Source organism: Fukomys damarensis, unplaced genomic scaffold (genome assembly GCF_012274545.1).
Source record: "Fukomys damarensis isolate Sample0158 unplaced genomic scaffold, DMR_v1.0_HiC HiC_scaffold_16, whole genome shotgun sequence".
In the NCBI taxonomy this organism is placed as follows: Eukaryota; Metazoa; Chordata; class Mammalia; order Rodentia; family Bathyergidae; genus Fukomys; species Fukomys damarensis.
This window is the reverse complement of record NW_022900928.1, coordinates 80,374,528-80,398,954: the sequence shown is the minus strand read 5'-3', so window position 1 is coordinate 80,398,954 and position 24,427 is coordinate 80,374,528. Positions and strand designations below refer to the sequence as shown.

General features: G+C 38.0%; 1 protein-coding gene across 8 annotated transcripts in view; it reads left to right on the top strand.

Annotated features, from left to right (window-relative positions):
- Positions 1-24,427, top strand: part of Opcml (opioid binding protein/cell adhesion molecule like) — a 1,123,264-nt gene that overhangs the window by 995,818 nt on the left and 103,019 nt on the right. For all 8 annotated transcript variants that reach the window (XM_033764434.1, XM_033764433.1, XM_033764432.1 and 5 more), the window contains one exon: positions 19,731-19,856. In XM_033764434.1, coding sequence (XP_033620325.1) covers positions 19,731-19,856 — 126 coding nt within the window. The remainder of the gene's footprint in view (positions 1-19,730; positions 19,857-24,427) is intronic.

Here is a 24,427-nt window from a genome sequence, read left to right as displayed (position 1 = left end):
TTATCCCATTGGAAGGGTCCAGTGACATTGTGCCTGGATCGCTGGGAAGCCATTTTTTTAAAACGTGTTTTAATTGCTTTTTGCTGGGGCCAGGGATATTTATGGGTTAGGAGATTGCCAAGTTATTTATTAGATGGAGTATCTAGGGATAGACTAATATAAATCACTTAGGCTGGTATTGAATATACCAGACACTCAGTAATTTAAAAAGCTTTAATAAAAATGCTAAAATATGAGACTTGTCTTGGGCTGTAATGAGACTCAGTTATCATGTTTTTATCAATGATATTCACTCACAGACACTCTTAGAGCTTTTGCATTGTAAGAAAATGTGGATACCAGCCTTATTTCCTGAATGGCCAGTTTTTTTTTTTAATTCAAGGACAATTTGAATATTTGACAAAGACCCATTATAAGAGTTATGTATTTATCATATATTTAGTGGCAGATACTAGTCTTTCTTACACTTAGAAATCTAAGCATATGTGTTAACATTAGAAATTCTTTCTTTTGTGGATCCAGCATAATAAATAGTGAATGAAAAATGGTCCTAGTAGAGTATATAATATTAAACTTAGCCTATAGAAAGCTTGTGATATGAATCACATTACTTTGCGTGCCACCCTCTAAAAGCAGACTTAAAGCTTGTTGAGTTTGAACCAATGAAACCCTGAGAACCAAACATATACATTTTATTTTCATTAGTGACATACTACATTATGGGTCTATACCATTTTTTAGTGTTTAAATTGTATGTTTGTCTTCTCATTTATTCATAGCTACAATATTTTTAGAAAACCAATATCATTCTCATACCACAAAAATGGCTCTGATTTATGTAGTAGAAAATGAGGCCCAAGCACAAATTCTGTCCTCTCTCTTCTCACTGTAGCATAGAGCTTTGGACCAGAGGATGGAAAAGTATCTATGTCTTAAAGATTTTTCAAGTTCTATGTCTACAAACAAAGAGTTTCTGTGTGTGTTTGTTTGTGTTGTGTGTGTATCTGTGTGTGTGTGTGTGTGTGTACGTGTGTGTCTCTGTGTGTGTGTGTTTTTTCAGGGGATTTCTTTCTTTAATTCCAACTGAGATATTACCAAGGCTCCAAGGTTGTCATGAGGATGAGCAGAATTCAGCAGGGACCTGAGGTCCATCCTTGTCATTAGAAAGTTCTAGGGTGGATTTCCAGAGGATACCTAACAGGGCAGGAGTCATTCAATACTAGGATGTCACTGGGAGCCAGGCTTTAAGCTCGAGCAAGTGAGGAAGGCTCAGAGTGGTTGGGTGAGCCAGCTTTATGTTACTGTGGCTTCCAAAGGATGTGCTGTGTCCTGGGCAGTAACTGGGTGCTAGGCAAAGTTCTAAAAGGACATTCATGGGACAGGTGCATCTCCCTGCAAAAATCTGAGACAAGAGACAATATAGACACATAGAAATAATTTCAGAAAGTAGATGTAAACAGATTTCTTGTGCTTTAGACAAAATAACCAGGAAGGCCACAAATTGTTGGTATACAAATAAGCAGATGAAAGGCTAGATATAGACACATTTGGTCTAATTCTTAGCCCAGGTATCCTTCCACACCCAGATACACCAGTCAGATGAGCCTTAAAATGCAGCAGGGCTGAGGCTGAATTTTGAAGGTGTGTGAACTCTTGGTGAGAAACTGGAGAACAGGGGCTGATAAGTCCTGGGACAGAATTGCCTATTCTTTGAGTTCAGATGAGTGTTCCCCAAAATCTTTGGGTTGAGGGGTGGGTCCCTATCCCATGGCACAATTTAAGAGGTAGTGCCACTTTAAGAGGTAGTGGAAGGTCTTAAATCACTGAGTGTATGACAGAGTTACACTGGGACCCTGGCTCTTCCTGTCAATGTCACTTTCAGCTGCAATGGGCGAATGAGCTGTCTCCACTCAGCACTGCTGCTGTGATGTGCTTTCTTGCCACAGAACCTAAATAGGGCCGGTAAACATGGACTAAACACTCTAAAACTCTGAGCCACCATGAATGTTTTCTTTAAAAATGATTATCTCAGGTATTTTATCACAGCAGCTGGAAGCTGACAAACACATTCCTTCTCCAACTTCTCACTTGCATTGAGGCAGAGAATGAGAAGAAGCTGGGGCATCATCTACATTGCTTCTTTTGATTTTGACATCTTGTTAGGTAGGTAGGTGCTGGTGCTATTACCTGCCATTCACATCACCAAGGCGAGGGTTGCTTCTGCTTAAATCCTGTAAGACTGAAGCAGTACTCACCACACTGTCATTCTAAAGGCTACCAACCTTGGCAAGCAGGCAGACTTGGGCAAACTTGAGCTGTATCTGTGCAGAGTCAAACAGTGTGGGCTGAAGGCTCTGTAGCAAGTCAGCACTCTGTGCACTTCTGAGCCTCAACTCTGTCAAATGATGTAAGCTTTGGTCATTTATGTAATCCCTTGCTGCCTTTCTTCATTCTTAAGCATAAGATAATAAAATTGCTGCACAGAGTTTTGTTAAGGTTGAAGGAAATGACGTGTGTCGAAGTCTTTCTGTAGTGCCTCCTGACACTAAGTTTCCAATAAATGAAAGTTACTGTTGGGAAAAAAAAATTGTAGAAGTAGAATAAGGAATCCATAATATCACCCTTTACTATGTATAAGGCAGTATGACAAAACCCTTTTATTCTATTTTAACACTCATTCCACACAAGGACCCTATGAGTTACATGTGGTCACTATCTGGCCTCACAGTTTAAGAAGTAGGGACTAAGAATTTAAGTAATTTGCTCAAAGTCATTCTATGAAGAAAGGGCAGGAATCTAGACAGTTTAACAAGAGTTGGCTATGATAGTGTTAAAGAGTAAGGTTCCAGAAGAGGACAGGTCCAAAGCTAGCTCATGGGAGACTCAAAACACCGAGAGTCCCAGTCTTGGAGAGAGTCTTGGGTTAACAAAGGAATGGAGCTTGGCATAACAAATAAATAACAGAATTGTGACTAGAACCAAAGTGTTCCCTTATCTTCAAAATGAAAAGGCAGAGCGAGTGGTCCCCAAGGTCTATTTTTGACTTGAAGATTCTGAGATGTAAATTAAACCCTGTGATCCTGAGTATGTGTGTGGCAGAGCTCTCAGGGGCTGTCAGCAAGACCTGGGAGGATGGAACAAAAGGAGTCTCCCAGAGGGAGCGCATCCCTGTGACCTAGAAAGAGCAGAACATGATGAAAATGACTCTGTTATTGCAGGAGGCTTCTCTGATCCTGGTCAGTTCCTTGAATTGTGCAAATTAAAAATAGGAAATGTATGTCTAAGTCTATAAATAACCACTGTGAGGGACATGGTGGTGACAGCCATTGCAAGGAGCTTAGTGGTTTGTGATGTTGCCTGGGCTTTAGCTGCATTCATGTGTTTGTAATTAATAATCATTTATTCTGTTCCCCTATTGTTCCTCTCATCAAAATACAACCAAGAAGAAGAAAAGCAATCAGAATGGAGCATATCTAATCTTCTCCAGCATAAAATAAAACCATTGCACACCAGGACATGTGGGGAGTCTGAGTTCACAGCCAGAGTCTATAAAACCAACCAGTCCTGAACTGAGCACTAGGACATGCATTCACACAATTAGGCCCACTCCCAGCTTGCTGGATGCCCCGGTTGGATCCAGAGAGACTGTGCTTTCTGGAAATGTTCCTTGTGCTAGCAATGAAACTCAGCACATGTTGACTGAGTACCTTATTAGATAAAAGCATTGAGTTAGAAGACCCTTGGGATACTAAGATGCATGAGTAATAGCCCTTGATTACATGGTTGCTAAGCCCCAGGGATGAGGGAGACACAGTGTGTGAATCACACATATCCTGTGAGCCCCCAAGCTATCGTTTTACTCCCATATGTCTCTTTCATCTGTGCCCATTTTCCTGATGCTGTACTTGTCCAGGTTGCCACCATCTCGTCATTGGAAAACCTGAAGCAGTTCCAGTGCCACCTGCTCAATTCCACGTTGCTCTCTACATGGTTTCTAGGTGTGGCTTTGCTTATTTTTCAGTAGAAATCTGTCCTTCTCACATTGTTTGTCATCACCATTATCATCAATTTCATCACCATCACCGCTGTCTTCATCAACTATCTTCACGTAATCATCTCCACTGTTACCATGTAATCATCCTCACCATCATCACTTCCTGCACCATCATCATCACATGGGCCAACCTCATGGTACTTGCTAGCACCATCACCACTATCGGTATCCTTACCATCACCAGGTGTTTCCCCACTCTACCCACTCACTCTCGTAATAAAGATTTCAAACCTCAGTTTTGCTTCCAGAAGACTATAATTTCTGGCTCCTACTTGCCTTTTCAGCCATAGCATGCAAGATTTCAGTCTTTTCATTTCAGTCAGTCACCCAAGTGGACCAAATTTCCAGTCACTGCAGAGCGTTTTAAAGGCTGAATCTTTTGCCTATCTCTTCCTAGAACAAAATGCTCTCTAAATTCAGTGACTGAGACCACTCCCCAACTCTGGGTTACCATGGAACCCACTCTTCACTGCACACCCAGAGTGGTACTTACAAATGTTATTTGGAAATATTATTTAGTAGTGCTACTGTTCCTCTAGATCCTAAACTACACCGATTACATGAGAGACCTCAAATGTTTACTTTTCTGCTCCCACAATAATGCGTAGAACTTAGTAGGCACTCAATAAATGTTTAGAAATAAATATATCAAGTTGCTATCACTAAGTAATCATGATACCTCACTCAGAGTCATATCTAGAATGGAGAGAGATGATTAGGAAAGTATTCTATCCCAATTTCAATTTTCTGATATGAGTAGGATTTGACCAGGTGGATGCTTGAGGAAGAGAACATTTGGCCAGTCCAGACAGCATAGACAAAGGTATAAGATTATGAACAAGCACTGAGCATTTGGAGACTTAGCAAACAGCCCACATGGATTCCTAGGAGCCCCCCCTCTCAAAGGTTCTACCACCTGCCAATAGTGTTGCACCAGGGACTAAGCCTTTGACACATGACCTTTTTGGCACATTGGGGTTCCAACTGTTCCAAGACCCAATAAGCATTATGCAGTGAACTATCAATAAAATAAGAGGATATTTTCAGAGAACCTACATATGTTGAGTTGCCTTCATTCTTATAGTGTAAGAACTGCTAGTTGTACCTCTCAAGAGCTGAATGGGTGTGACTGGTACTTTTTCTGACTTTTTGCAGATATAATTCACAAACTGTATAACTCCCTTTTTTGGAATGCACAATTCAATGGCTTTCAGTATATTCAGAAAGTTATCCACCAATTGCCAGTATTTAATTCTAGAAAAATCTTCATTACATCAACCAAAAGGGAAAATATTCACTCTGTTACCAGTCATAACTAATTTGTTCTTTCTTTTTTGGTACCAGGAATCGAACTCAGGACCTTTCACTTGCAAGATAGGCACACCACCACTGAGCTAAATATCCAGCCCTGTTCATCTCCTTATCCTCTGGCAACTTTCATACAGGAAGCACAACCATTACACTTTCTGTCTCTGGATGTTTGTGTTTTGATAGTCCATACAAATCACACTGTATAACACATGTTCCTCTTTGACAAACTTATTTCACTAAAGATGGTGCTTTCAAGGTTCATTTATTTGAGAGAAATATCAATACTTCTTTTCCTAGCTATATAGCATCTCCTTGTTTATATATACTACATTTTGTTTATCCATTTACCTTTTGATAGACACTTGGATTGTTTTATCATTCTATTATAATAATGTTCATATGAAAATTTGTAAGTTGTTATGTAGATCTGGATTTTCATTCTGAGGGTGCATATATCTTGGATTGAAATTTCTAGATCATTTATTAGCTCTAACTTTTGCATAAGTCTGTCTTCTAATGTTGCAATGTACCATTTTACATTATCACCAGAAGTAAACAAGGGTTCTAATTTTTCACATGCTTGATAAAGCTTGTTACTTTTTCATTTTTATTACAACCATGCTAGTCGGTGTAAAGGGGAATGTCATTGCGGATTTGATTTGTGTATATCTGGTGAATAATGATGCTAATATTTTCCTGTGCATACTGGCCATTTTTAGATCTTCTTGAATTGGATAAAGTTTAATTTACTTATTTTTCTTTTGTTGTTTGTGCTCATCATGTTTTATCTAAAAAAACACTGTCTAATCAAAGATCATAAACATTTTGGTTATGCTTTCTTCTTAATTTTAGCTGTTAAATTAAGGTCTTCAATCCATTATGAGTTAATTATTCTTGTATGATGTGAAGGTGAGGTCCAAACATTCTTTTTCAGGTGATATCACATTGTCCCAGAACAATTTTTTCAAAACTTTGTTCTTTTCTCTGGAATTTTCTTTGTACCTTGTTGAAAAGGAATTAACCATGGGTGTGTACATATATTTCTAAATTTTCTTTTCTATTTTCTAAATGTTTGTACTTATTCTTGTGTGTATTTTTAATAGTGAACATTTCCTATGAATATTTTGTAGATCATATAAAATAATGTACAGCAGCACTTAATACCTCCCTCAAAGAAATAAGCATAAGCCATTTTTTTGTTGCCAGTGGTGGTGCTATGTCCTTGCTTCCAGAAGTAACCCACTAACACATTCAGCTTGTTATGTTGTTAGATCATCACCAGTTTGTGGAGATTTTGCTTAGGAGAGACCTGAGTATTCACAGTCAATTTCCTTCATTTTAAAATTAATTAAAACAAATAAATGACAGTAACACAAATACAAACAAGCACACATGTAATTGTACACAAAACACTAGCCAAATGATCTAAGTGATTTCAATGGATCGCATAGCTACAGAATAAAAATTCAAACTTCTCTCTTCTTACACATCATGTGATTTTTCATACACAGTTATAATACTTTGTGTGCAAAATATTGCACAAAATAGCCTAGCGTAAATAACACAATTCCAAATATATTCTGGTCTAAGAAATAAATTCCCCATTAAAATTCAGAAAGGTAATCCCTCAAGAATAAAACATTAGATCCTTAAAAGCTTTACTGTATTTTTTTATAAATTAGCCCCTGAGTGTTCCAAACTGTAATGAAAAGCATTTTCTATTTCTATTAGTTTTCACACAGTCTCTTAATATTTTGTTATTCCCTGAGCGTAATAATAACATTAAAGTGAAAACAACAATAATAGCTATTTGTTTCCTTGAAACCATTATATCTAATCTAATCTCCACATCCCTGCGAGGTAAATATCTGTATGCCCATTTTACAGTCAAGGAAGCTAAAACATAATGGCTTAAGTTATTTTTTCAAAAGTCAAAATGGAAAAAGTTAGAAAGAAATGATATTCAAATTTTAGCCTCAATGACTGTAAGAGTTTTTTGTTGTTTTTGTTTTGTTTTGTTTTTTGTTTTGTTTTTGTTTTTTGTTTTGTTTTGTTTTTTGCTTTGCTCTGTTAGTTGGTTTTGGTTTGGTTTGGTTTTAGGTCTTTAACATATACCATGCAGTCTTGAATAAAGCAGGAAAGACATAGTCTTTGTAAGTGGACAGAGATGGATGAAATAGGGGTGGGGAGACACCTGTCCTTATGAGAACTCTGTGGAGGAGACGCAGCAGCCATCTCTAGGGACAGAGAAGGTCTTCTGGGCAGGCCTCTGTTCAGGCCTCAGAACAGAGCCTGGCTGGGTCTGAGTTACTGACAAGGACTTAGGACGAAGCAGAGGCCCCATGCTGAGGCATAGGCCTGGCTCCTCATTTTGGCCTCAGATTGAGTTCATCTTGGAGACTTTTTGACAGTGTGAATTCTTATTCCGATTCAGACTTAGTAATTTTCAATTAAAAAAAAAAAAACCTCAGAATTCTTGCTAGTGTTGGAACTCTAAGGGGTAGAGAAAGATATATCTAAACATTTGGAGAGAATGTAGATCGACTGTTCATTCTCTAAGCACTTACTCTCTGCTATGGTGTTCTGAGCTTCACTTCATAGAGGAAATGGGTGCGATCCAGAAGACAGGCATCTAGTAAGTGCAGCAATCTAGGACCAGAGTTTGGACTATTGTGCCCAAAGTCAATGTCTTGCCACGTGACAACATCTCCGTGAAGGAGGCCCCTGAGACCTGGAGCCAGGTCCCAGTTTCCTGCTTTGCAGTCTTCAGATTGCTCACCTTGTCTCATATACCTCAGAGATGTTATCAGGATCCAGTAACAGAATGATACCAAGACCATGTACTGTGGGTGAACTGCTGACTACATGACCTGGGATGCTGGATGTCTGGGCTATCTGGGCAGGGCAGGGCATGGAGGAGTGGCTGTCACCACTGCAGGCTGCCTTATGCTGAGTGCTTCTGTACTATTTGCCTGCTGGCATGGGCCACATATTCCTGAAGAGCATGGTGCAGTGCTGGGCCCCCTTACCCTCTTCCTTTTAGATGCGGCCAACCCCTAAGGAAGGAGAAAAGGAAGAGCCAAGTGGTTTCTTCATGCCTCTGTGTGAGATTTGCTCAGGACATTCATTTATTTAGGTTAAGAAGCTCAGTTTAAGAGGAAGACACTACAATTACTTTTGAATATGTATTGTAAGAGCCAGGGTACATTGTGTACACTAAAATTGCATGTTATTAATACTTACATATAATCTCATATGTATATACATAAAGTGGTACTCTGATTTATGAACTTATTTGTTTCATGATTCTGGAAAAGATGGTCATGCTTATGTTCATGCGGGAAAGATGGCTGCAGTCGTGTTTATCACCCAATGTGGAGCTCAGAAACTAAAACATAAGTTAAGTTTGCCAGATACTTCTGTTGCATACCAAATTGTTTACAAATGAAAGTGTTTGTGAACCAAAGCACCACTGTAATATAGTATATATGTGTATACTATTTCATTTTATATATTATTTCATATAATATATAACACTATTAGATATACAATATCTGATGCAATATCATTTATGTATAATTATTAATATGAATGTACCATGTTTAATTATAATTATATATATTACATTGCATAATTATATATAATTTATTACAGTCAATGTAATTACTTTTCATAATTATTTAATATAGTTACTTCAGTTTAATATAAGGAATCTCTAGTCCTAGATATCCAAGGCCAACTACATCCATCAGCTTTGACATAAGGAACTGAAAGTTTGAAAATGAGCAATCACAGATTAAGCCATTTCTCTTATTCTACTGGCACAAACAATATTAGCAAGAAGTATATAGAAAGAATGATAGCAACTAACATTTCTTATGTGCATGCTTACTCATTTCAAGCACTATCTTGCAGAGACATAAAGTTTGCCATCCACATTTTACAGATAAGGAACAAGGGTCCAGAGGGGCTAAGTCATAACTGCACGGTTACACAGGCCTGTTGGACTCCAGAACCAAAGCCTTGGGACTCATCCTCTCGGGCACCACTTTCACTGCCTCACATTCTGCAGAGTAGGGCTGGTGTATGCGAGATCACAATCCCTAGTTAGCTCTGCACAAAGAAATGCTTTATTTCCCAGAGAGCTTTTTCTAACTGTTTTGTTCCCTCACAAGTATACAGTAGTTTGTGCAACACAATCTACACAATAGATGTTTACTTAATCACAAATTTTATCATGCATTAAGCATAGTTCTAAGTACCAGGCTGATAGTGGCTAAAAATTCTCTAGTTTCATAACCCAGAGAGACAAAAAATACAGTCATGCTAATGAATACAAAAGCATAGAACTATATAAATCTTATAGAGGAAAATGTAGAGGTTAAGGAGAGATCATAACAAGAGGGACTGAAATATGGTCAGTAGGGAGGCCTCTGGGGTCATTAGCAAAGAATTCTGAGGAAGGCACATTAAAACTAACTCCAAAAGGAACAATTACATAGTTGAATAAGGTGCTGAACACTTCAAATCCTAGAGATTTGACCCTTTTGTCTTTCTGAAACTCTCAACACATTATAAGATAATCAGTTTAAGCCTATGTGCCCATGCATTTCGGGGGAGGCACTGTTAGGACATGTGTTGTATAACAGGAATACAAGGATAAATATAAATGACCCTGTCCACGGAATAACCTAATTGCACAGCAAAATATAATAAAGGAATAAGTGAGAATGCTTTGGGAAGAGAAGAGAGACCAACTAAGCATCATGAAGGAGCCTAGCTAAGTACTGAGGGATAAGTGGCTTGTAAGGCACAAAAATAGAAAAGCATTTCTATGTAGAAGGGATCCTGTGTGAAGGCACAGAAATGAGAATGGTGCAGTCCTGGAGACATGTGAGAGAAGGGGCTGGTAGTCAGCCTGTGGCTGGACTATAAATGTTCCTATAAATGCTATTGAGAAGTTTTTACTACATACCTAGAAAGGGGCAGATTTTGGTCATTTTAGGCAAAAGCAAAATATTTACAGTAGCTATGGTAGGTGTTTGGGTTTTGGATTCTGTGGTGGAGATAAGCAGAGAATGGGGAGACCTCTGTGATATTCCAAGCAAGAGAAGATAGGGTTTTCAACTGTGTCAATAGAGTTTGGAAAGAAAGAGCTTAGGTCAAGAACATGTTGAAGGTGTTTAAGAAAAGACAAGTCATACTACAGGTTGAGAGAATATCTGTACATGTCTTACAGTAACCCAGAGCCTAAGAACAGCTGTGGAATTCTTCCATTTCCTCAAGATATTTGATTAAACTTGATAATTTATGGTTTGTCTGTCTATATGTATGAAGATTGAAAAGACAGATAATAACACATCTACCTGTCATCTACCTAAAATGAACCATTTTGAAGTCCCTATAGTTGTTCTATGAACAGTCCATACAACTTGTACAAATACCCTGTTGTAATGCACCACCATCAATGAAAAAAAATTCACACACCCATAGGACCGTTAGGGAAAAAGTGTCTGCAGATAAAATTTGAAAACTATGAGCTAGTTGTTGACCTTTAGTTATAATGATTGAGTCTAATAATTATTATTTTAAAAATAATTGTTATGTCTTCTGGCTAGGTGTCCCCTTAAAGCCTCATACAGTCATAGGTGGGGCTTTTTCAGAAGTGGCTGGATCTAGAGTGTGTGATGCTGGGATTAAGAGTATGTGATTACTAAATTAGTCCACTGATTGGTTTGGCACTGGTTCTAAATACTGTAGCATAAATAGAATATAAAAGGGACAGAAAGAAGCTCTTAGCTAGCTTGGACTTGCTTCTTTGCTACTTTGTCGCTTTGCTACCTCAGGCCAGCCATGAACTGTTTCTCTGTGATGCCTTTCTGCCATGTCACCCTACCTTGGAGCCAGCCTACTACAGACTGCAACTTTTACAAAATGTGAGCTACAATAAATCTTTCCTCCTTTAACTTTGGCTTTTGGATATTTTGTCTCAGCAATGAGAAAAGTAACTAAGACAGGAATCCAGGCATTTCAAGCATGATTGCTATCTATTTATTTGTGTTTATACATTTGTAAGCACTAACATGATACATAGACTCATTTGTCTCAGACACTTTACAGAATTGAACAAAGATCTCCTGCCAAAATGCAAAGAAGCATTTAAAATCATCCCTAAGTGATCTTTTCTTCAAAAAATTAGCATGGAAGCAGATTCTTACTATTATTTCCAAGTTCAATTCAGATTTAAAAGCAAATTAGAACTATTTAATATAATACCTCTCCTGGCAAGCAAGGCATGTGGCCCTGGAGAAACAAGGATAGTAAAGACAGGCCTCTGTTTGGGAAGTTTTCTCTCATTAATTCTGTGAACAGTTTTTTTAATGTCATTTGTACTTTCTCCTGCTTTGTCGTGGACTCCAATAAATCTTGTATTATTCTTCTTTGCATCATCTAGGAGCTGTTAGATTGATTTCTCATGATCTCTTACTGTTTTTAAGAGATCTCTCTTTTTGTGGTCACTGACCACCATCCTGGCTTGCATATCTGATATTCTGTCTTCAGATTGGCTCAGCCTGCTGTGTATACTTTCAATAGTTTTTTTTTTTTCCTCATTGAGATTATTGGTACATTTTAGGTATACATTACTGTTACATTCATCATTAGGCTCTTGTACCTTTACATGACAGGTCTTGGTTCTCATTTTTTCCCCATACCTTTGTGCTCCATTCATCCCCTCCTCCCTTCCCTATTTACAAAACCTTTATTTCCATTTTCACTTTCTCTTATTTTTTCTTTTCCCTTATTACCTTTCCCCTACCCTACCCACTTCCCCTACACCTTTAGCCCTTTTCTTCCTATTACACATTGCCAAATATACCATTAGAATCTTATTTGCAATTATAGTTTTTCACACCAGAGAAACTATTCAGTATTTACACGTGTGACATTTATTTCACTTAAGAGTATAACCTCAATATGCATCAATTTTCCTATGAATTCCTCTAATTTCTCATTCTTTATGGCTGAGTAGTATTCCATTTTATAGAAAAACCACATTTTCCTTATCCAGTCTCCAACTAATGGGCAAATGGGCTGCTTCCAAGTTTTAGATATGACAAACTATGCCACTCTAAACATGGGTGTGCATATATCACTGTTATGATTATTTTAATTCTATTGGAAAGATACCCAGCAGAGGGATGGGTGGGTCAAATGGAACCTCTAATCCTAGTTCTTTGAGGTATCTCCATATTGATTACCACAATGGTTGCACGAGCCTGCACTCCCACTAACAATGGAGAAGGGTTCTTTTCTCCCCACATCCCTGCCAACATTTGTTATTGTGTGATTTCTTGATAGCAGCCATTCTTTCTGGGGTGAGGTAGAATCTCTGTGTTGTGATGTGGTACATTTTTTCATATATTTATTTAATGCTTTGACTTCTTTGTCTGAGAAATGTCTGTACATTTCACATGCCCATTTTTGAATCAGGTCTTTATATTGGTGGGGGCTAATTTTTTTTGAGTTCTTTAAATAATCTAGATAATTGTTCTTTGTCTGAGGAGCAGCTTGTAAATTTTTTTTCCAACATTGTAGGTTGATAGCAGCCATTCTTTGTGGGGTGAGGTGGAATCTCAGTGTTTCCATTTCCTATATTGAACATTCGTGTCTTCCATTGTGGTCCTGAACTCATCTTTTTTTTAAATCTATTTCTCTTCTAGAGACTCTAATCATGTCTTTTATTCTGCTCATTGTCTCTGTAGTTATCTGGGAAATTATTTCTATATCAAATTTTTCTAGAGCTTCATTCATCTGATTTGTTACTTCCTGTGGTATCAGTTCAGGTTGTTCAGATGGTCGATTATCAGATGTTTCCACATTAGTTCCCCCAGAATTTACCTTTGGTAAGCTGTAAGACTATCTTGCTTAAATGTCTTTTCATTTCTATTACTGTTGTTGGATTAGTCCTTGGTTTAATTCCTGGGCTTATACTTCAATATGGCTTATTGTAAGTTTCTTTGTTGCTTGTATTTAGAACCTTTATGGCAAGATGGCTTCTCAGAGGTGTCTTCCAGATAGAGCTGGTCTTAAGTTGTTTGTTTGTTTGTTTGTACTGGGGTTCGGACTCCGGCCCTTGTGCTTGCAAGGCAGGCACTGGAACCACTGAGCTAAATCCCCAGTCCTGTTAAGGCTTTGGGTCTCTAGTGACTCTGAGGCAGTCACACTTTCATTAAAGATACCTACTTAGAATATTCACAACACTAGCCCAAGTGATACAATCAGCAGCAACAACAGAATCAAGCACAGCTTAGAAGATGACAATTGGTGCTAGTTATTAATTTATCACCTTTAACCCTGTGAAATAAATAAAAATCAAGGACTAGCCCATAATATGTTTATAGTGAATAACTTGCTCAATGTAGTAACTTTACCCTTCGGGATGGAGACTTAGAAGGAGTAAGGCCCTCTTACTGATCTTCACTTATGCTCTATCTTTAAGGCCTTTGCAGTGTGGATCCAGGTACAGGCCAGCTAGGGGGCCAAAAGTGGGGAGGCACCCTGGGGTGGTGCTGGAGTTACCCGGATGGTTCTGGTCCTCACCATTCCACTCATGGCTGGAAGGCCTGGGTGGGATTGGGGGTGCCAGTGGCTTAGGCATCTCCCATTCTCACTGGTCTGCTTGTGGCTGGGAGGCCTGGACTGACACCCAGATAAGTGAGGCATATAGGACTCTAAATTGTCATGATCAAAAAATCTACACCTAGACATATAATAGTCAAGATCCCCAGAAACCTAACAGAAGAACAAAATACTACAAGAAGTTAGGGAAAAGAAACAAATCACATGCAAAGGAATGCCCATTAGAATCACAGCAGACTTTTCAACACAAACCCTCAAATCAAGGAGAGCCTGGAGTGAGGTATTTCAAGCCTTAAAAGAAAACAACCTCCAACCTACACTGATGTAAGCTTCAAATCTATCTTTCAAATTTGATGGGGAAATAACATACTTCCATGAAAAAGAACACCTGAGAAACTTCATGAATACCAAACCAGCACTCCAAACAATTCTAAGCAATAGCCTAGAAAAAGACAATGAAGGTCACAACTCTATGAGGCCCAAAAGAACAAATCCATCAGGCAAGGCAATAAATTATAGGGAGAGGGGGAAAAAATAAAAAAGAGCCAACAACAAGAAAATAACATGATGATGATAAGTCAGTGCATATCAGTTATAGCCATCAATGTTAATGGCTTCAATTCACTAATCAAAATAAATAGACTGGCAGAATGGATTAAGAAACAAATATGGGATATACAAGAAAAGCTCCTACTTATAAAAGAAACTCATAGACTGAGAGTAGAAGGATAGAAAACAGTTCTTCATGCAACAGGAACTTGGAAAAAGCAGGGGTAGCTATCTTATTTGTAGACAAAGTAAATTTCAAACCAAAACTAATTAAGAGAGATGAAGAAGGTCACTACATCCTTGTAAAGGGAATAATCCAAGAGAAAGAGATGATAATCATAAATATATGCACCAAATACTAATGCTAGCAATTATACAAAACAAATATTAAAGGACATGAGAAACTGAACAAGCACTAATACAATTGTATTGGGGGACCTCAATACCCCACTGTCACAAACATCTAGACAAAAAGTAAACAACAAAATACTAGAATTGAACCAAGCTTTTGAACAAATGGATTTAATGGACATTTACAGAGTGTTTCACCCCACAAAATCAGAATATACATTCTTTTCACCTGCACATGGGTCATTCTCCAAAAAGTGGATGTACATTGAGGCCATACTCTTAAGTAAAATTAATAGGATGCACGTGTAAATACTGAATATTTCTCTGGTTTGAAAATATAAAAGTATATATAAGGATCAAAATGTATAATTGATATTATATAATAGGAAGAAATGTTCTAAAGGAGTAGGGCAAGTGGGAGGGGGAGGGAAAAGGTAAGAAGGGAAAAGAAAAAAATATGAGAAAATGAAAACATGAAAACAAAGTCTTTGTAAATAGGTAGGAAGGAGGGTGTGAAGAGAGGGCGGGGGATTGGGAAAAAAAATAAGAACCAAGACATGTTATATAAAGGTACAAGATCCAAATGATTAACATAACTGTATTGTGTACCTAAATTGTACCAATAACTTACTAGGGAAAAAAAGAGAGACAAGCCTCTGCTGTCAATGGTTTGCAGTAGGCTAACTGGAACAGGAGGGTTTTGTGCATTGTTGCCCTGTGGCAAGTGCTGTGGGTGAAGATGCTCTGGGAAGACATTTGAAACAGAATCAACAACAAGCAAAGGCTTGTGGATATGAATATTGTTTAGGGGGAGCTGATTAGACACAGTGTAATATATTCGCTGATATTTATTAACCTTATAATATGGGGTAGTTTTCTCAATTCTCCTTGTGCCTCAGTTCCTTTGTGTTTAATAGGGAGAATATTTCTTCTATTCATCTCATAATTTGTAAGGTTCTTATGTGATCATGCATATGTAAAACAGTTTAGAAATGAAATTACATATGAATGTTGGTTACTAAGGCTACCATAATTGAGAACAGAAGGAACTTCCCTTCTTATCAAGTCACACTGTACCCATACTTTTGAAACTGGACTACTATGCTTTGGGTCTAGATGTCCCCCCAAAGCCTCATGCAATCATAGGTGAGACGTTTTCAGAAGTGGCTGAATCTAGAGTGTGTGATACTGAGATTAAAGGCATGTGATTACTAAACCAGTCCATGGATTGGTTTGGCACCATCCTAATCCCAGTAGTCAAGATAAGATAAAAGGGGCAGAAAGACACTGTTAAGGCCCATTGTTGCTTTTGCTATCTGCTTCCATGAACTGTTGCCCCTCTGCTATACCACCCTGCCTTGGAGCCAACAAATTAGGGACAAAACCCCATATAAACTGTGGGCTAAATAAACCTTCCCTCTTTTAACTTTGAGTGTTGGGTACTTTGTCTCAGCAACAAGAAAATTAAGTAAGACATGGATTATCTTTCTTCCTTCAAGAAAATTGCAGGATGCTGCAGAGTTGCAGGGGTTAACAGGTACCACGCCGGGCATAGTGGGCATGCCTGGCTGATGCTGGAAATCCCATTTCAGGAAGGCTCCCTTGTGGGTGTCATTAATTGAGTGCCTGGGAATGAGGAGGTCATGAAAATCAGCCATGGGATCTCTTAAGCATCTCTCCATCCAGCACTTCTCAGTGACCAAATGAGATGTACCATCTATGGAAACGATGGCTGGGTGTTGGGTATGGAGTTTCACCCATCTTGGATGCACGCACTGCCACCTTGCACTGGCATGACTGTGCTTCTGCGAGTTGTATTTAACTGACTTCCAGGGCATCTCCAGGGTCTGAAGAAGGAGACCCTCAGATTCCCTAACACTCACAGCTAAAGCAGACATTATTTTGAGAATATTTTGGAAGTTGCACTGCAGTTGTGGCTTTATTAAAAAAAAAGTATTGACATTTCTAAGCCCAGAACTATTTTTTAACAAGCTAGAAAATACTGCAAAACAGGTAGAACTGTTTCCTCAAGAGAATTCAGGGTAGTTAGAATGTACACTATTTTTTTTTTCCCTGTGTGTATTTCAGTAAAATATGTGCACTGAAATTTCAGGGCAATTCCTAATGCAGAAATAATCCAAAATATGGCAGATTTATAAGTGAGGCAATTTTTATTTATTTGCTAATGTGGATTCCCTTAAGAGTTCAAGTGTTCCGCTTGTTACTTATGGCTTCTCCTTGAAAAGTCTTACCTGGAAGGTCTCAGCAGCGTAAAACTTCAGGCTGCAGAGAGGTCTGAATTGAGCATCAGCCATAATTCTCTTTTTTCACTAAGTCAGAGTGGCTTGGAATCTACTAGCATGGAACCTGTTAGATAATTAATAATTCATAATTAAAGTAGCAGTACAAATAAATCAGCGTAACTGTAGACTTGGAGTCTGCTCTTTCTGTTATCTTTTTTGTCTCTAAGGAAAGGTAAGAGGAAAGTAGTACGCATTGGAAATCCTCCATTCAAAGCTGTACCTCCTTCTCTGAGTTCTGATCAATCTATTCTTAAAATACTCTTTTAAAGGGGATTAAGCATGCTCCCTCCAGTCTCTGCTGCACACCAGGACATAGAGATGTGTGAGATGTCTGGTCATCCTGCTGCACCTTTCTGTCCAGAAAGAGATGGGCATGAAGCAGCACCTGCAGTGCCACATGCTTTGTTCCTGTCCTGTGGCTTGACCAAGGCACAAGAAGACAGTTTCAAGAAGTGAGAGAAGCTTGGAAAACATCAGGAGAAAGGCGACTTTTGAGTGCAGGAGGAGCCAGGCTGTCCTGCGAAGAGAGTGGAGGAAGGAGGAGGAAAAGCAAAACTGTGGGAGTGTCTGTGTTCTTCACACTTTAGGAAAGCAGGCCCTCAGTGTGCTGGGTGAACTGGACGTGGGCTTGGGCATTAAATAGCAGAGAGTTTCCCTCATGCAAAAGAGCTCTACTGTGGAGAGCTAAGTGTTAGCAGGAGAGCTATGGGATTAGATTGTTGTCCAAAATGGTCACTCTTGCCATGTGTAGGAGAGACACTGGAAGGATCCAAAAGCACAAAGAAACCATGTGGAAGGTTCCAGGTGAAGGCCTATTGCAGTTTTCCAGTGAAAATTGGTGAGAATCTCAATCAGAATGGTAGCAATGAAAAGAACTCAGAGAAATGGGTATTTTCCTGTACTGAGCTCTGAGTTGAACTGATAAGCAAGGCCTAGAAGTGAGACATGGTGGGTAGTAAGACCCAGGGCTCATGTTGGGCTCTGTGGTGGTTAAAGATACAAGTACATGGCCCTGGCCGGGGAGAAGAAAAGTTATTTGTGAAAGATGTTATTGTTGCTGTTAATGTACTCTTCCTAGTTGCCATCACTATTGTTTTAGCAGCTTGTACTTGCTGAGTGCTTACCTTATAACAGGCACTCTGGTAAGCTGTTATTCCATTTAAACCTCATACCAAGACAAATTTAGCCACTACTAACATCTGCATTCACAGGTGAAGATGCCAAAGCCATAGAGGCGGAATCAAATTCCTGCTTCGAATCCTCTAGCAGGTGATATGCGGAGCTAAGTCTGGATCTAGAGCCCTGCTCCCAATCACCGGGTACCATTCTGTTAACAATACATTTTGTAGCACAGATGGCTCACAACTTACAGTGATCCTATGTAGGATTTTTGATGATACAAAGCCATTTCTCAGAAGAAATCTTATCTTGACTTTTTAAAAAAAATTTCAGATCTTAGGCTAGTGCTGTGCAGTATAAACTCTTTCACTATTACTCCAATAGCGAAGGTGTGACACACCTTCCCATCAGCCACAGTTTGAGATGGGGAAGCTGCCATTTGCAGTGTGTTGTGCTGCTAAACCACAATTTTTAGTTCATTGGTTTCAGTCATCTGTTTATATAGAAGGTTGCAATTTTTAAAATTTTTCAATAAAATTTATATTTGTTACCTAGGAAAAATCAAGGAACAAGAATTTGAAGAGAAAATTTTCTGTTATGCTCCACTGTTATGTGTGTTCAAAAATGGCACATTATGCATAGGTTCATTCTTATGATAGTTTCAAATCAGGATATATTTATTATGCCATAATCCATTATGAGTTAAGAAGCATCTGTACAATCCTATGATGATACCAGTAGCAGGGACATTCATTCTGGCTTGTTGAGTCCAAAGAGAAAGCAATTAACTCTAATACAGGAAATCACAGAAAACTGTACTGAGTTTTAGAGAATGTATTTTAAGAGATTGATAGGAATGTTCAGGTTAAGATATGAAAAGAAGGGAATTCGAGTAAAACATACCCTGGCAAGTTGTGAAATGCCCAGAAGATGATGATTGACCGGTGCTTTTGACTTCTGAGTACGCTCTTGGAAGAGGCTTGTGATTGGGGGCCACTCAAGGTTATTCACTCAAGCCACTGATTCCACTTAAAGGAATGGATATGTGTATAGATGAGAACTCTGGGAAGACTTGAAATTTTCCCTTGGATTCAAACTTTGAGTCAACAAGCAGTAATTTCCATCTTCATTGCCTCTAGTGCCCTGAACTACACACACACACACACACACACACACACACACACACTTTTGCTTCAACAGGGCATAGTCCTGACCTTTCTTCTGTCAGGAGTGCACTATAAATGTCAGTGGCCATATCCTTGACAAAGCAAGCAACCTGAAATTTATTATGAAGAACAATATGCATCACAAAAACTTGCTATCCATATATTATAGGCTAACGCTTTCTTTTAAATGCGAGGAATACTTCTCAGGCATTTCTTCTCTCCTGTGTTTCTTTACAGTCCCGCCACAGATCATGAACATCTCCTCAGATGTCACTGTGAATGAAGGAAGCAGTGTGACCCTGCTGTGTCTTGCTATTGGCAGACCAGAGCCAACTGTGACGTGGAGACACCTGTCAGTCAAGGGTAAGCTATTCTCTGAGTGCATCTGTTAAAGGGGTTGTTCTCATCCACACACAAAAGTAGGCATCAAGCAGCACACTGCGCATGTACTACAGTAATGTAAAGTCAAGTAGTCAGTGTGAACCAGGGGCTGAGTATTCCATTCCAAAAGAAAAATGTATAGCAGAAATTTACAGAGTTTTCCCATCTTTTCCATGGGCCTCGGAAGGCTTTTGTTTACCAAACTAAAAATAACTGTGGTGAATAAGCATAACTTACTTGAAGATATTGATTTCTCAAGTGGTGAAGGGCCTATGCCTTTTGTAGTACAGGGCAAAGGTGACAGACCACCATCAGGCACTTTGGCTTTATGGTGAGTGCAGAAAGGATATCTGGCCTCTGTTCATTCAAGGTATTTATCTAGAGCTACACGTGTTTGACCTGTGTGTAAATAGCTCACTTTGAGTGCAAGAATACAGGAGAAATGCCTAAGTGCATCTGGGCCTGACTTGGCTGGGTACTGAATAATTGGTAATGAAACTTTGACTATGGTCATTTTCAACTTATTAGGAAAACAACCAAAAGGACCCTAGGCTCTATCACCTTGGACATAAAACTTGCTCCACGTTGAATTTGAAGAAATGGGCAAAGAGCCCCTTGATACTAGAAATTATGATTAATTTTAGAAATTATACAAGGAACAATTGCTCCCTCAGGCACCAGAAAATTCAATCATGAAGCCCAGTAAAGGAGGCTATATGGCGTGTGCCTGTATGTAATAGAAAAATAATGTACATTTTAAAGAAAACATGGGACTAAATCTTAGTGACCTTGAGAAAAGACAAAGATCTGCTAAGTCACAGAAGTTATGCCTGTAAAAGAAAGAGTGATGTGTATTCACTTTAAGGCCTGCCATAACAAAGCATCAAAAAATGTGTGGCTTAAATAATAGAAATGTATTTCTTCACATTTTTGGAGGCTGTGTGTCCAAGATCAAGGTATTTGCAAAATTGGTTCCTTTTGATTCTGGTGAGAGAATCTGTTCCATTCCTTTTTTCTCACTTCTAGTGATTTGCTGGTAATCTTTGAAATTTCTTAATTTGTAGTTGCATCATCCTGACCTCTGCCTCCACCTTTATGTGGTATTCTTTGCATGTGTGTCTGTTATGTGTGCATTCACATGTCCCCTTTTTGTAAGAACACAAACTACATTGTATTCGGGCCTATACTAATGAACTCATTTTAACTTGATTTTCTCTAAAAGGTCTTATTTTAAAATAAAGCCACATTCTGAGGTCCTGGGGATTAGGAATTCAAGATATTACTTGGCAGGAGGATACAACTTAACCCATAGCAGTTTTCATCAAAATTAGACACATTATTAAAATTTTAATTCATTTATGAGAAGTTATGCAACACACTTAAGGAAGCAATGTGTTATACGCATCTGTGACAAAAGAGTTACATCTAGTGTGTATAAAGAATTCTTACAACAAATTCCCATAGCCTACCTGGAAACGAAGAAACATTTGAATTGACAATTTCAAAACAAGATTTGTGAATAGCAAATAAGCACACAGAAATATATTCAAATTCATTATATACAGAAATAAAAATTAAGCCATAGTAAGCTATCGCCAGCACAACTACTGAAACTACTGAAGAGATAAAGATTTAAAAAACTGTTAATAACAAGTATTAGGGCAGTGCTTATATATGAAATCTGGGGCTTTGCAACAGTATAAACACTGTGGAAATATTTTGACATTTTGTTGTAATACAAAAAATATATTTAGCCTATGACCTAGCAGTTGCACTCCTAGGTATATACTTAAAATAATTACAAGCATACATCCACAAATATACATAGGACATAGTTATTCTTACTAGCCTCATTCATAACAGACGCATACAAGATATAACCCAAGTAAGCACCAGTAAGCAAGCAGATGGACTGGGTACATTCAACAAAGAGATCACTCCTCAGTGTTGGGAACCATTTAGCCACCCACTAGAATTGTGAGTCTCAAAATACTACACTGAGAAAGAGAAGCTAAGCATAAACACTTGCACAGCATATGATTTCATTTGTATGAAGTTCTAGGCTAAGTAAGACTAATTTATTGTGAAGGATGCTAAATTAGTGGCTACCAAGGGTAGGACTTCAGAGGAACTGATTGCAAAGGTTCCCAGGAATTTGGTGGTGGAAGATGGAAAATTACTATATCTTAAGAGAAATTGTGGTTACATTGTTTTTTAAATTTGTCTAAACTAATAATACTGAACCTTTAAAATATGTGCATTATATTGTATGTTAATTAAATTTCAATAAATTATGAACTGTAAATACAGACATGTAGGAAACACTGACCTGAATTTTCCCCTAATTTCAGGCATCAATTGTCTTAGCAGCACCAAATAGGAGACTGATTTGTTCCAAGTGGCATCACCTAATCTTTTTTTGTTTTCTTTCATGTAAACTGAAAACATGTACTTCTGCCCCTGCCTCATTATAGGAAAAGAAAACACTAATAAATCTGCTTGAAAATCTTTACATAAAGACATCAGGTAGTGAAAACTAAAATGTCAACAGTTTGAAATAATATTTATAAGAACATTAAAATACACGTGAGGGACTCACCTAAACTCAATTCTAATATAAATAGAACAATAGTGTATCTTCTCAAAGACATGAGCCCCAGGGAATCTTGCCTAATGCCAGGGAGAATTTTGGTTTTACATTACATACAAAAATATGCCTAGCCATCAGAACAATTTTTTTCATATTTGGTAAAGTCAGATGTATTTATAAATGCTTGAAATCCCAGAATGTACTTATTTGATCCTAAATACATAGTTCCTAAGCCTAGAAATTTAGTAAGAGGAAATTTGACTTTGCATGTGTTTTGAAACAATTCTTTTTAATGGTAAATAGGTAATATTTACCTTTTAAAAGAAAGTAGATACATTCATATTCACAACCTTTTATATAATGTGACAGTTGCAATTCAATCTTAAAAAAAAAAAAAAGAAAAACAACAACAGCAAATTCTAAATTAAAATGGCCTTGCTCCTCTTTCAATCTCTCCGGCTGTTTTGTTTCCTCACACTCAGGCCTTTCTGAGCGTTCATTTCCACTATTGTCTTTTCCCTCCCACTGTCAGTGACATTTAAGCTTTTCAACTCAAAGGACTAAGGTCCGGAAAAGTTCTGGAACCTGGAGAGTTTGCAAATTTAAAATTTGCATCTTCCCAATGGTTACAAATATTTATTTTTTAGGAAGAACGTTTATCTCACTTTGAATTAGGAATTTGTTTTAAAGGTTTGGAAATATGAACAGGAAACATTTTGAGAAAATTTTGCTGGTTATTTCAGCACAGAAGCATATGAAATAAAGCTTCCAATGACATTTCCTTTGAAATTCCAATAGGATTACATGGAGGATTTAGCTCACTGGATAGCCGTGTTCCCTAAATGCTAATGCAGTGTTTGAAATATATAGCTGAAATTTGGAGATCTTTCTAGGAATTAATAAATAAGTTTTTCACTTAGGATAAAAGATTTCATTTCTTATGATGAAGAGACGATTAAAGATTATTTTAAAATGACTAAGTATATGCTGTCAATCCCTAGAAATTATAGAACATGTTGAAAATAAATCAATAAATATATCCATTATCACACTAGAAAATAATAATGATATGCTTTGGTGAGTCAGAGACTATGAAGAACCTCTGAAATATAAACGTAGATAGCTGTAATGAAGAAAACCTACAGCTCAAAGTATAATATGGTCTCTTCTTGAAATGATAGGTAGTTGGAAAATAAAGGGCTTCAGGTAACACTGGAAATATTTTAAACTGGCTGGCAATGTGAGGAAGAAGAGGAGGGGATTCTATCCCTGGTTAAAAAAAAAAAAAGACAGAGGAAGGGAGGTCTGGCAGCATTTGCCAATTCTCCTGGTGTAAGTACTTCCATCATTCCACTTTCTTGGGAAGCCTTTTGAAGGAAACTCAATTTTCTCATACAGACAAACACACCAAAAATAAGTCCTTCTTAGGAAAGCAGGATGAAAGTATTAAGGAATACCTTCAGCATTCTGGATCTGCAGCCTGGGCAGGCAGCTGCAGTCTTCCTAATCTCCACTTTCCTCTGCAATGCTGAAAGGATGCCAGCATTCCCAGAAACAGCATTCCATGCACCTCACCTCCAAGGAAAGCTGGAAACTTTACAGCACCATAAATGTGCACATCTCCAAGAAAAGCACTCTGCAGACATAGCTTGGGGTCTTTCTTACACTTGACTTTTTGACCACCAAGCATTTGACATTGTTTTATTCTTTGTCTTTAGATGTAAGAAACTTTACTTAATTTTTGTACAGCAGATAACAGCTTATTAAAACCTATATTCATATAGGTTTGATAGAGAATATGGGACTGCTTAATCACCTCCACACACAAAGAAATCTGTCCTGTGTGAACTAAATCTCAGGAAATTAGGATAAGGGTGGAATATCACAGCCTGCTACCTTAAAGAGATTTCTGCAAAAAAGGAGAGGTACCTCTCAAAACAGGTAGACAAAGTACACAGACCAA